The sequence below is a fragment of the Falco biarmicus genome, chromosome 7, assembly GCF_023638135.1.
Source record: "Falco biarmicus isolate bFalBia1 chromosome 7, bFalBia1.pri, whole genome shotgun sequence".
NCBI classification, from domain to species: domain Eukaryota; kingdom Metazoa; phylum Chordata; class Aves; order Falconiformes; family Falconidae; genus Falco; species Falco biarmicus.
The window spans coordinates 35654818-35668318 of record NC_079294.1 but is presented as its reverse complement, the minus strand read 5'-3'; the positions used below and the strand labels follow the sequence as shown (position 1 = coordinate 35668318).

General features: G+C 39.9%; 1 protein-coding gene and 1 long non-coding RNA gene across 3 annotated transcripts in view; one reads left to right on the top strand and one right to left on the bottom strand.

The window, feature by feature from the left end:
* The window catches only part of BEGAIN (brain enriched guanylate kinase associated), a 155815-nt gene that overhangs the window by 139607 nt on the left and 2707 nt on the right, over positions 1-13501 (top strand). For both annotated transcript variants that reach the window (XM_056347211.1, XM_056347210.1), the window contains 2 exons: positions 7522-7629; positions 11038-11121. In XM_056347211.1, coding sequence (XP_056203186.1) covers positions 7522-7629; positions 11038-11121 — 192 coding nt within the window. The remainder of the gene's footprint in view (positions 1-7521; positions 7630-11037; positions 11122-13501) is intronic.
* The window catches only part of LOC130152925 (uncharacterized), a 61971-nt gene that overhangs the window by 46726 nt on the left and 1744 nt on the right, over positions 1-13501 (bottom strand). The window contains exons 2-3 of the long non-coding RNA XR_008823149.1: positions 8100-8229; positions 306-388 (exon numbers count right to left, since the gene is read on the bottom strand). This is a non-coding gene — a long non-coding RNA (uncharacterized LOC130152925). The remainder of the gene's footprint in view (positions 1-305; positions 389-8099; positions 8230-13501) is intronic.

Genomic DNA, 13501 nt, shown 5'->3' with positions numbered 1-13501 from the left:
ATTGCAATAATGTTCTTGCCACTATCTTCTTTATGTGGAAGAACTCCAACATGACATAGATTTTTGCAGTAGGTAAGACCTCAGGCACAAGACACATCAACATCTTCTCTGACCCTCTGAGAAAAGTGATGGGTTTAAAATCCTTAAAGCCATACATTTGTTTCTGAAGAATGCAGCTTTGGCTGCACACCTGGCAGCTTGGAAACAGAAAATCACTTTAAATAAATATCTAATATACCGTATAATGGTACATTATAACTAAAATACCATAGAATAAATACAATGAATTAGTCATTGCTCCTTACCGTAATGTAACAGCATTCCTGAAAGCCAGGCTCTACTAGCTTTATGAAGAAGTGTGGAGACAAGAATGGGTGTCCTGGGATTACTGCAGTGGAAAGCAAAGATGAGAGAGTGGTACACCATGAAGTGCAGTCAGAATGCTGCCACAGGCTCTGCATACATTCCTACACATTCCTGCAGTTTTGTTTGTAACTTGACAAAGAATTACCTAATAAATTAGCTAAACATTTGGCTCTTTTTCTCTAGTTGCTTGTAAAGATGCACATTCTTAAACAGACTTGTGGCTTCAGTGAGTCTGGAAGTGAATAGCTCCTTTGGATACTCATTTTACTGTTTAAACCAAAATAAGATTGTTATACAAAGAAGTAAAATAAAAAATGCAATACTTATTAAATAGTGCTCTCAAGCAAGGATCAGCACCAAATCCTGCACCCCAAGGATCGTGTCATGAACTGGTATCAGCTGAAACAGTTTCATTATTTATTGAAATGCCTTTCACTATTCTTACTTGTTGTTCTCCTCTCGTCAGTTCACTGTTTTTATTACAGTTTCTGCCCAAGGGTACAAGTGAATGTGAGTAGGGGTTATCCATAGCTAGGCTTTTAACTGGCAGATAAACTCACATCGCTCCAAAGCATCCATAAACATGCACACACACAAACACATAATCTGTCATTATAACATGAAGATCTGCAGAGCAGAAACTGACACGCAGTAATGCTTAAAATCATGAATTACTGCAGAGAATACCCAGTAATATCTGCAAATCTAAACCATGTTTTGCTTTTTTATGAGCCAATTGATGAAACATATGTTATGCATATGGTCTATGGGGAAGTACTCTAAACAGAACAGCTGTTAACTTTAAGAGCTACAGTAGGAAAAAGGTTTTATTTCCACCACAAGTTTTCTTGTTCTTGTTTTCTTTACATTGTCAGATATGCCCCTGGCCTAGTCATCCCCCACCACCACCCCAGTTTCTATTTAAGCCTCTGCCAGCAAGCAAAGAGGTCCCTTAGTTCAAATACCGTATTTCAAAACTGTGTCTTACTCAGCAGAGACCATGACACATCTGGATGGGAAGAAGAGTGCACATAAGCATGAACTAAGCTACATTATTAACCTCTGCAACAGTAAAGTTTCCACACCTGGCGGGAGCGACTATTGCATACTCTCCCAGCCTCTAATTCCACAAGGGATGGCTATTTTTATCTATCTTACCAGGATATGAGATATGCACTGACAGATGCTATAAAACAAATCCATCCTCACCCATTATTGAAGCACTGTCATTGAACGATCACTGGGAATGCATGGAGCATCTGAGTGCCCCTTCTTCGTGATAGATAACACGCTCTCATCCTCCATCATTAGTGTAATTATCAGTAATAAGCAGATACTGCTTCATTGACTCCAAAGAAATGCATTCACATGCACCAAGTCTAATCTGAAGTCTGTTTGAAGTCTTGATGGAATACTAGGGAGAAACATAAGTGAACTTATACCATATTCAACCTATGCCCATTCACTATTTTATTAGGACCTAAAGATGTATTAATTATATATTAAATCATCTTTGCATAACAATAGAGGCATTTACTTCTGTAAATGACAGATGTCAGTATTTGCTAACAACAGGAATTTAAAATACTGCATATCATAAAACCCCCAGATGCTGCATACTGGTTATCACAGCAGTCAAGTGAGTTATGGTAGCCATAACATAACAGAATGGTGGAGGTCTGAAGGGCCCTCTGGAGGTCATCTGGTCCAACCCCTTTTCTCAACCACTTAGAGCAGGTTGCCCAGGACCATGTCCAGATGGCTTTTGAATATCTCCAAGGATGGAAACTCCACATCTCTGGGTAACCTTTTCCAGTGCTCAGTCAGCCTCACAGTAAAAGTGTTTCATGATGTTCAGACAGCACCACTTGTGTTTCGGTTTGTGCCCACTGCCTCTTCTTCTGTCACTGGGCACCACTGAAAAGAGCCTGGCTCTGTCTTCTTTGCATCCTGCCTTCAGATACTTATACACATAGATGAGATCCCACCTGAGCCTTGTCTTCTCCAGGCTAAACAGCCCCAGCTCTCACAGCCTTTCCTCATAAAGGAGATGCTCTGGTCCCTTAATCAGCTTCCTGGCCATTTCTTGAACTGTCTTTCTAGTGTGTCCATATCCATCTTGTACTGAGGAGCTTGAACTGGATACAGCTCCAGGTGTGGCCACACCAGTGCTAGTAGAGGGGAAGCATCGCCTCCCTCCGCTGGCTGGCAAACACTTCTAATGCAGCCTTGATTACCTTTGGCCTTCATTGCAGCAAGGGCATGCACTGCTGGGTCATGTTCGACTTGATGTGCACCAGGACCTCCAGATCTTTACCTGCAAAGCTGCTTTCCAGCTGGGTGGCCCCCAGCATACATTGGCGCATGGGGTTGGTTCCTCCGCAGGAATAGGACTTTGCACTTCCCCTTGTTGAACTTCATGAGCTTCCTGCCAGCCCATTTCTCCAGCTGTTCATGGTCCCTCTGGATTGCAGCACAACCCTCTGGTGTACCAGCTACCCCTCCCAGTTCTGTGCCATCTGCAACTGCTCTGTTTTATCCTGCATAAGATGATTTCAAAGAGATTACAAAATATTGCCTTAAAATATGCAGACCTTGTTTTGAAAGTATACCCCCACAAGCTCTTCTCACCAAGACCCGCAGAACAAGCAGTACATACATTACAGTTGCTTAGCAGATACCTTACAGCACCTATTAATATTTGCTATGAAAAGATCATGACTGGTGCTCTGTGAGAAAAGTACCGACTTAATAGCGTTACACTGGTCCAAAAATGTGGGGAATTTCTCAAGTGGAAGTGCTGGCTTTCTCCTGGACAAGCACAGTAATAAAGGAAAAAAGTTGTAAATGAAAAAGGAAAAAAAGTTCTACCTGTATTCCACAACCAAACACATTGCAGTAAACCTCTATCCAGGCATTCAGGATGGGATACCAGTGCTATTTTGATGGTATTTGTAACAGAAAAGGTCTCTTTCTGTCTGTCTGTCTTTCAGGCATTACTTATTGAGAATTACTTCCAAAGGGATGCTGCTGGCCACTAATAACTCCATGGTCACTACTACTATTACATTATTCTCATGGTTACATTGAAATGCTATCCATTGAAATGCTCCTTACAGGAACACCAAGAACATATTTACTTTGCCATATTTGAAATGGCTGACATTTCCACAGACCAGCACTGCTCGTTTGTAAAATTGAGACTGATTTAAAAAGGTCTATACACATCTGAAACCTCCCACAGGACAGCAGAGACGACAATAAGCAGCCTAGCCTTGACTAATAGGCTGACCTTGCTTTATGTTAGGACACTCTCCAGCTGCTGGAAAGCATTGAAGGGAAACTAAAACATTACCAGGGAGACAGCCAACTTTTAGTCTGCTCCATTGCTGCTGAAAGAGTGGAGAGGGAACTTTTGTGGATCCATTAATATGCAAGAAAAGCTGATCTTTTCATCTAGCTTTTGTTACTTTCCAAAGTGTACTTATCTATTATTTTATGCTGTATCGACCTAGCAAAACTCTTTTTACTCCACTTCTACCACAGATAACAGATGCAGGGACTAGAGGATACCAAACACTTCTGAAAGTGACACCTTATATTTTTGTGGATCTGTAAACGGATGAGGGATATTGTCTCTGTGCTAGATACAAATTATAAGAAAAAACAAGATTCCGGACAGCGATGTCTTCATTATATCATTTGATCCTTTTGTGAAAAGCAGATACCCAATTCCTTCATCAGATCTGAGCAAGAAGCAGAGAGGCTCATGCTAAATCCAGGCTAGGAGCAAGAGCTCCAAGCTCTTGGTCCCCCCAACATTAATATCAGCACCATGCACTGCTGGAGTCACCCAGCGGTACAAATTTCATCTGACTCAGACATGGGCACATGATTGCAGTTCTCTTGCATTAGTCAGACTCTATGGAGCTATAGTCTTTCATGCTGGCTCTGTGCCGGGGGACAAGGCAGGAGCAAGATGCACTGAGCTGACTCAACAAAGATTTCTGAACAAAGATCCACCAGAAGCTCAGCCCATTGCAGCCCATAGCTATGGCATTTTGGAGTGGACTTCAGGAGCCCTCAGCCCAGCTGCAAGCTCTTGGCATATCAATAACACCATTAACTTAATCCATTACTGGGTTTTGAGAGAGAGGTTGCTAGCAGCTGCAGAGCAGAAAGCAGTGCCAAAAGGAGAGAGGAGAGGTCACCAGCCTTATGGAAGACCAGGAGGTCCAAGCATCTAAAAGCTACCAGAAATAGAGGGATCTGCCAAAAGAGGTTGTAAGTAAAATAAGTATTTATAATTATAATTCACAATTGCAGCATTAATATCATGATTCCTGTCCTCGTTTCGTCCCTCTATGGCATCTATTCCTGATTCTGAAAATATGATTGTCCAACTGCAACTGGAAGAGGTCAAATTGAAGCCCCCAGTAACCAGCAATCCTTTTAATGCAGTCATCCAGCACTACCATACCATCTTTTCCAGCTGCACCGTTTTCCCCAAGGTGGTGTAAGGTTTAAGCCTCTGCTCTCTTGTTTCCACCACTGGACCATGATAACATCTGGCTGAAGCTCTGAACTCACAAAGATGGACACACAGTATATGGTCAATATGCCAAAGCCTGTCAGGGTCCTGTCCACCCTTAGGCTAGCTCACTTTTCCACAATGAGACAGATTCTTTGCTCACGTCAGCAGCACTGATTTCAAGAGAAAGATGTGAGCATACACTAGTGGAGAACACTGGGACTGGCCTGCCTTTCTCATCCCCCCTCCTCCACAGCACTGCTGATATGTTTATTACTTTGATGTCTATCTGCTGACCTGTATAGTATGAATTTGAACTCAGGCAAATTTTATAGTTCAACAAATTGAAAATACTTTTAGAAGTCACACTTGGTCAGATACAAAGTCTGGAAAACATCAGCCCAAAAGTTATCATAACTGAAATAAAATGAAACCATAATTCAGTCAGATTCAGCATTACTCAGTGCAATGGAAAGTACTGCTTCCAAAGCCTGCATCTACTGCCCTTTTACGAGTTTCTCTCTGCTGAAGACTATAAATCCTTGATCAGATGATCTTTACTGAACTGTGAAATATATTGAGTCAAGTTCAATTTGGTTAGGGAAAAGCAACACTTGCTTGAATCAGAGAGACTGAGAGCAAAAGGGCGTCCTACAAATCAGCTGCCTTGACAACTTGTCATACAAGGATTGATAAAAACTTCAACAGAAATGGTTACTTGGAAGATTAAGTCTGTACTCAGCAGACCTGAATCCTTCAAAAGCATGAAATTACTTGGAAAATCGAGGGGCACTTTCATCCCAGGTACTTAGGTAGTTACTTGTCTACCTCATTACGCAGCTAAATACCTTTGAAAATGTACCCCTCAGTCACACTCTCGAAGGAGACAGATTTCTAGAGGTGCAGAGATGTCCAGGAGGTTCACAAAGTGTCTAGCTGTTTAGTTCACAATAAAATCATTGTAGAGTTAATGGCCTCATATAAAACCACGTCTATCTGCCCAATTAAAAAACACAGCGCTTCAGATCATGTGTCTCACTAAAATCAGTGAGGTTGGAGCTCTTGCAAGCTCTGAAAGCTATGCTTTGGCTTTCCGTCGCATAGACCCCAGGCAGCTAGCAGGAGCACCTGATCACTGGGAATGAGGACGGCAGAGGTGTCAAGCCTGAACCAGCCTCCAGGCACAGCTGGGCTGCGAGGACAGAGGTCTTGTAACAGCCAGCAGGGAACAGATGGTCCGTAGAAAAGCTGACATCAAAACAGACCAGTTGAGACGTTCACAAAGACACTTCAATCATATCTGTGCTGTTTAAAGCAAGCTGTGGGATTGCTTAGACGATTTGGGGTGTTTTTCTTTAAATAGCAACTTAGGATGAGAGTTGCCACTTCCAATTTAATCACTCTTCTTTAACATAGCCTGGTGCTTTGCAGCTGGATAATTAACCTTGATATTCATTTGGACTTCAAAGCACACAACTCCCATTGCTGTCAATTAGCTGACAATGTCGAGCGCGTGTTGATGTAAGATTTTCCTGTGACCCTGGCAATATGACATTTGGGAAATTTTAGTAACTAATACAATCATCCTGCTGGAGAAAGTCCTTCACAAATTACTCTAACAATTTTAGAATGGGAAGTGAGATTGTGAATTTGTCACTGGATTGAGTTCACTAAACAAAACAGATGCGCATTAAAGTTTACCTACTTTCTGTTCTTATTGCAACACTGCTTTCTAAAGATCCTTCCAGATAACTGGCAGACCTTCTTGTTATCATGCCTTGTACAGCTCTGAGCACAAGGAAGATGCCTTGATCTCAGCTAGAGCTTTCAGAAGCTACCATACCTTTTAATACTAATGTAAGTGTTATAAATGATGGTTACAAAATAAGTTTTGATGTACGAGGTGGTGCAATAAACACTGCGATATGAAAACGGACACACTACAGGAAGGGCCAGTGGCACTCTACTTTTCCTGCTGGTTTCTTTGCATTTATAATAAAGAGTTACAACCTACTAGTAATAAGATTAAATTAGTGGGCAGCAAAAAGTTTGAATCAGACTGTTTTCCTGTTATCCCACAGTAGGTCACATTCTGCTACTGAGTGTTAACCCCACAATCAGGCATACATTCATCTTGATACATGAACAACCTCACCCAGTACTTTCAAAGCAGCCAGCACAATCAACAGCTAAAAAGAAATTGGCTCAAACACAGCTAGTTTCTTTTTTAAATATTGTTCTTCCTCCCTGATGAGAATAGAAGCTAACGGTATAAGTGATACACTCTTGTAACAAAAGCCAGGAAGAGCCCAAGTCCCTTCCAGGTTAGAAACCCTGTCTTGTGATGAAGAAGGAATAGCTGATGCTCAGTCAAATGCTCTTGCACAGGCTGCCTAGAGCCGTTTGTGGAGATTCCTAATGTGAGCTCAGTTTGACCTCCATGTTTTCAAAGTACTTTGCTTCATCTGCTGAGTGAAAATAGCAAGAAATAAACAATTTTTTTTAAAAAGGAATATTGATCTCTTGTGTTTTTCCCTGGATTTGAGAATGACATCAACCTTTGGGCCTTTTTCTGAAATATTCTGACAGTAGAAAAAATATTGACTACTCCATTTTCTACACAGGGTCAACATTACGAAGAGGAAAAACGGGCTTTGAGCCATGAAATAATTGCACTCAATAATCACTTAATTGAGGCCAAGGTGACAATAGACAAGTTGTCAGAAGACAATGTAAGTATGTAATTATGGATATATCTTGAGATTATATTCAGAAATAAGCTAGGCCATGCACCTCCCATGAAATTATAGAATAATTTCTTATTGTTTACGTAAAATGTAACTTGTCACCTCAACAGTTAAAATTCATGTTTGACTGTTCCCATCATTTTGTAAGTTCAACTCTCCTTATGCTATGGGGCTGGGGTGAGACTATTCGTTGATATTTTTTTCCATGTCTAACACAAAACTGATGAAAAAAAATTTTTAAACAATGATGATATTCCCACATTGATTTTGCCATCAGTTTTGATCCAGCATGGCAAACTGGTGGAAGGAATTCATCATAAGGATTTTAGGCACAGTGTAGAGCCCTGCAGTTCCTCTGATCTTTCAGTATTTGCTCACTGAAATGGGATGCTCGACACAAGTGAGCTTTGCTAGCAAAAAGTAGGGTTAGCTGTGGTTCATGTGTAACAGCTTACCTGTCTCAGTGTGGGACAAAACAGGAAACATCCCTGGCAGTTGTCACCCTGCTCCTCATTAAATGCCTCTGAGAACTGGCCTGCATACTGCAGCTGGCAACCACGCTCATGAAATCCTTCCAGGGACAAACTTCAAAAGAAAGCAAAGAAAGGAAGATTGCAGGCATTTAGTTCATTATTGTGCCATTCCTTAGACACTTAATAAAAAAATCATATACAGGAGGCATGCTTCTGTTAGCGCTTATTTTTCAGCATCTTACATTCAATCTTCCCATATTTCATATGAACTCTTAATCATAGCAGGGAGCATTTGATCCCATTAATATGCCTGTTGATGTGAATGCACATGTGATTAATAGCTTTCCAACGGAAACAAAGAGTTCAGTCTGGCCCTTTACTTTTATAGGAATTGTGCTGAAACAACAGTTAATTCATAACTCTAATAGCTGTAACTAATGGAACATGGTAAATGCAATGGGCTACATTTAGGTTTTAGAAGCACAGGTATACACCCAGACTAGTTCAGCTGAAATTAGTGGAGTTATTTCAGTTTTAAAACACAGGGGGGACAAACTTTGTAAAACTCTCCCAAGTAAGTATGCATGCATTTACACTGCTTCAGAGTCAGGTTTGAACCCACATTTGACGAAACATTTTCAATATTCATAGTTTTTAAAAGGCAACTTAGACTGGACTGGATTTCAGAGCACTCTTCTTCCAAGAGCTATTCTAAACTACACTGAATATTAAAAGTATGTTCCAGAAGCCTCAAATAGCAGTGCCACTTCTTCATACCGGAGGTCGATTCACAGACAAAATTCTGCCCTTCGTTATGTAGCATCACTAATGAAAACAAAGGTTAAACTCCAGACTTTAAAATAAAGAGCTATGAAACAAACCGTTAATATTATACCTAATAAGCAGAGATACTGTTAAACTGAAGAATCCTACATAAGGAGAACAAGTTTTTGTCTTGCCAGTATTTCTTCCTTCAATTATATTTCCCCTTAGTCTTCTGACAGATACGTGTAATGAAGCTTTTGATGCAAAAACATGTTTTAGACTATGGGAAACACTTACGGCGTTAATTGCCAATTGGTACTCTAGTTCCCACAGATGTGGTTAGTTTCCGTACAGACAAACATTAAAGGACAGAAAGTCACTCCAGTTGCATGGCATGTCCCAGCATACTGAGAACAAAGTACACATGGCACATTGAACTCGCATGTAATTTTTCTGTAATAATTTTTAAAGCTGCTAAAAATAAAGTGTCAGAAATGCTTTTTGTACTCTCCATGACAACCACTTCACAGAAACAGAGGCACATAGCTTTTGAAAAAAGGATTAGATTTTGGAATTATATAATTTTTATGTGCCTAGTAATGTCATATGGAACTTGTCTGGGCCATACATCGTGCAGCAACATATTATGTGTTTAATGTGAATGTAACATGTCAGAATCACATGCACATGCAACAGATTTTGCTTCTAAAGTGAAATCTTGGATCCCAACTGTTTGCATCTGTTTTCAGGGATAAAAATAGCGTGTATAAATACAAAATTTAAGACCTACACAAATGAATGTATCTCCCCAGTACATTTAAGGCAGAAGTGGCATGTATAAAATCTCACATACACACACACAAAAAAAAAAAAAAAACAACCACAAACCAGGACTATCTAAAGGCCCTTTAATGTGAAAATATAATGATGTAATGATTATAGCAAAACTACTTTTACTACCCCCATGCCTCACAGACTCTCAGGAACATCTTGTTGCACCTGTTATTGCAGAATGCGTTTAAAATGGTATTTCAAAACAGGGAATTCCTACCTTTCCTTTTCATAAAAAATGTGTCAGTTTTTAAAAGAACAAGCTGAACAGTAAAAATCTGCATTCAATAAAATGATAACATTAATGCCAGAGAAAATTCAATTAATTTCAGTATCCAACACCATTTCTGTGTAAACATTTTCTACTTTTTACAAATTAACACAGCCGAGTGTCCATAGTACCTTTACGCTTTGTCTGTCTCACCTATGACCACCTATAAAGCCAGTTTCTGAAGCCAACTTTTATTTTAATGGCACTTAGATCAGGAGGAGCAACATACAACTCTTACCTCCAGGGACTCAAAGATACTGTTTGAAGGATATAGTTACACAGTCACATGTGCTAAATTAAATTTAGACGAAAGGCAAATCTGCGTACTGAATTTTTCCCATTAAATAGGCTGTGGGAGTCATTCAATACAAAACCAGTATAAGCAGCTTGTTTAGATTCTCTTTTTCCCTGTGAATTCTCATGGTAATATTTTACCCAGTAAAAATATCCTATTCTGCAGCAGCAAATATTTGCAGGGAGATCTAATATATTTGTATAGCTGCATTCTCCAAGATATGAAAGGAACCAGGAACCAGCAAGAAAGTTTCATAAGACGACAAAGGCCACCTTTTTTAAAAAAAATTCAACATATATTTCTGCAATGAATTTCTCCCACAGTCTCAAAAGATTATTTAAACATTTTCTAGAATAGTATCTTAGTGCTGATCTGGATAATAGTAAAAATTGTCTGTTCTTAAATTTTCTTTTTGCTTAAAAGATCAGGTTTATTTTAGCCTTCATAACGCCATGCATGTTAACAGTGTAAAGTCCAGTTCCTAACGGTAAGTGTCCGTCTTTTGAAATGCAGATTACTGTTCTGTCGTAAGGGTTCTCAAATTTGTCTTTTCAGTAATTTTATCAGCTTTCACGGAACAAAGGAGCAAACATCTCAGGACCGTGCAAGAAACATGGAATCTTAACGTATTTAAAAGTTAAAGTATGCTCCAAATTTCCCTGAAGTCAATTATTAAGATTGCTCAGTTATGGGAGAAAGGCTGAAAGCCACAAGCTATTTGCAGACTTTAAAAAACAGGCTATTTTCTGTTTTTCTAGGAGCTCTATAGGAAGGACTGCAATTTAGCTGCTCAGTTGCTCCAGTGCAGCAAGAATTACGACAGGGCACATAAACTTTCGGAGGTAATGTGACCAAACTTGGTGAATTTTCAAAGAAATAAGTATTTTATGGAAAACAGGTGATTTTATATGTATCCATTCCAGAACTTGCTTGCCCTTAAGGCTTTGATTTCCACCCCTCCTTTTAAGCAACAGGAGGGCTTGTGCACCTGCTGGTACTCTCTGCAGCTGAGGGAGTCGCTGACAAAATCACAGCCAGCGATGGAACCAAAGTGCTGAAAGCTGTAGAATGCAAAATATTGGCTGGGGGGTGGTGGTGGTGGGGGGAACAGCAGCAAGGGGGGTGAGAGCAGGGAAATGACAAGCTGCAGGCATCAGAGGTTCTCATATAATCAATTTTCCTCCTGAAGCTATTTTCCAGTCCAGCTAATTTCTAAACCTGAATTTTAAAATGGAATGACAGAACAAATATCTTTTTCTAAAGCAAGCAGAGCACTGAATGATTGACTTCCAAGGTGTAAATTTTAATTAATAATCCTCGCTTCCGAGGAAATGAGGCTTGGGAAACAGACCGCCTTAAAAGGGGAGGTAAATACTATATCAGTGAACATCATCATCTTTGGGGGTGCAGGTCCTACACAAAGCAATAGCACCTTCCTCACATATATTGCTTCGGTGAAGGTCACAGAGAAAAGCTGTTCCCCTTCCCCAGTCCCATCAGGTTAATGTCCCCCTAAATGATCTCTCTTATGCAGTTATGCAAGAGAATAATGCAAAATTGAATGTGGAATGTATAAACCATTTCTAAGCCAGTAGACAGCTTTGGAGCACTCAAAACCCCTGGTAAATAAGAAGAGAGCAAGACTCTTCTGTCAAATGGGTGATGAAGATTTTCTGGAATGGAGACAGAACCTCCAAATTAACCATTATCTTGGTCCTGTTATTTTTTCCTAGCAAATGATTTCCCTTAGCAATTCATATTCAGGAGTTATCATGACATTATTACACTTGAAAGCACCCTCCCTGTTAGCGAGAATTAGGACCTTAAAAGTACTTAGTGGTTCACTTGCAGAAAACTATCACAAATGTGGAATGCCCCCACCATTTCCCAGACTGTCATGTCATACACTCAATTAAACAGGCAAAGTCTCCACTCGTAAGTCCAAGTATTTCTTAATTTAGCAAGTGTGAATGTGCTGTCACAGCCAATAAATTCCTTGCAAATGCAAATGTTGCCTGACAAAGTATTGTATATTATCCAGAAGCCTAAACTATAGTACAATACAGTAATGTGACAGCAATATCATTTTAGTAATTCCAGTTTCCAGTGCAATGCCCAGAAAATAATGTTCTTTTTCTTAATGCATTTCATAATCTAAATAATGTATATAAAATAGCTCAAACAGTGGTGTTACAGGATACTAAAATAATAGCTGCCCCATACAGCAGTTTCACATTAAATGAAGTGTATTTCTTTTCCTCATTTCCGTGGCAATTTGCAGCAGCCCTATTTTACAACCTGTTTATTCAATCTTTGTCGCATCTGTCCTTAATATGACTAATATGCTGTCTGCCAGCAGATTGGCAATATCATACTCTTTATTTCCAATGGAAGACATATGAGCTAATTAACAACATAATGATTAATCCAGAATATCCTGGAAGGTCTGTTGGTTGAAAAAAGACTCATCCTACTCCCCATTAACAAGAATGCCATTTCACAACATGCCATATTTTGAATACATCGAGTTTGTGGGAGATTAAACCCCTTTAAAAAGTTCCCAGTGAATCTAAAAGGGGAGCTTCTTACCTGAAGTGAGATCATTACAAGGAACAGGCACCTTAAATTTCTCTCGCCTAATATAGATGGGAGGGGGACCACTTCAGTATCTGTAGGGTTCTGTCCTCTATTTAATTAAACAAAATTTAAGGAGGGAGGGAGATTGTTAGGGGTGTAAGGGTAACCACTGATTATTTGGTAAAGAGGAACTTGATTTCTAGTTGTAGAAAGAAAGTGCTGAGTAAAATAGAGTTTAGCCAAGCGTTCAAGGGCTAAATTCCTAAGTGGCATAAGTCAACGTGGATATCAAAGGAGCCATCACAGTCACAAACTCAAAACTTAGTCAGAACAGGAGTTCTTCTGATTTCTAGCAGGAAATACTGAGAGACAGCCATCAGGCAGCTCTCTCCTGTATTCCTGGCTGATCAATGATAGAGATCTGAAATGAGCAAGTGAGATAAAATATGACTGGTAAGCACGCTTGGTGATACCTGCTTAGGCATTACCTACCAGACTTCTGAGCCACACCAAGGCAGGTGGTCCCTCAGTCCCACATGACAGAATAGCAGGTGGAACCGCTGTCCACAGTGCTGATCCTGACTTTCTCCAAAAAACATACGATTTCTGCTGCATAACGGGCTTATTGATTAATTCTGACTAGTC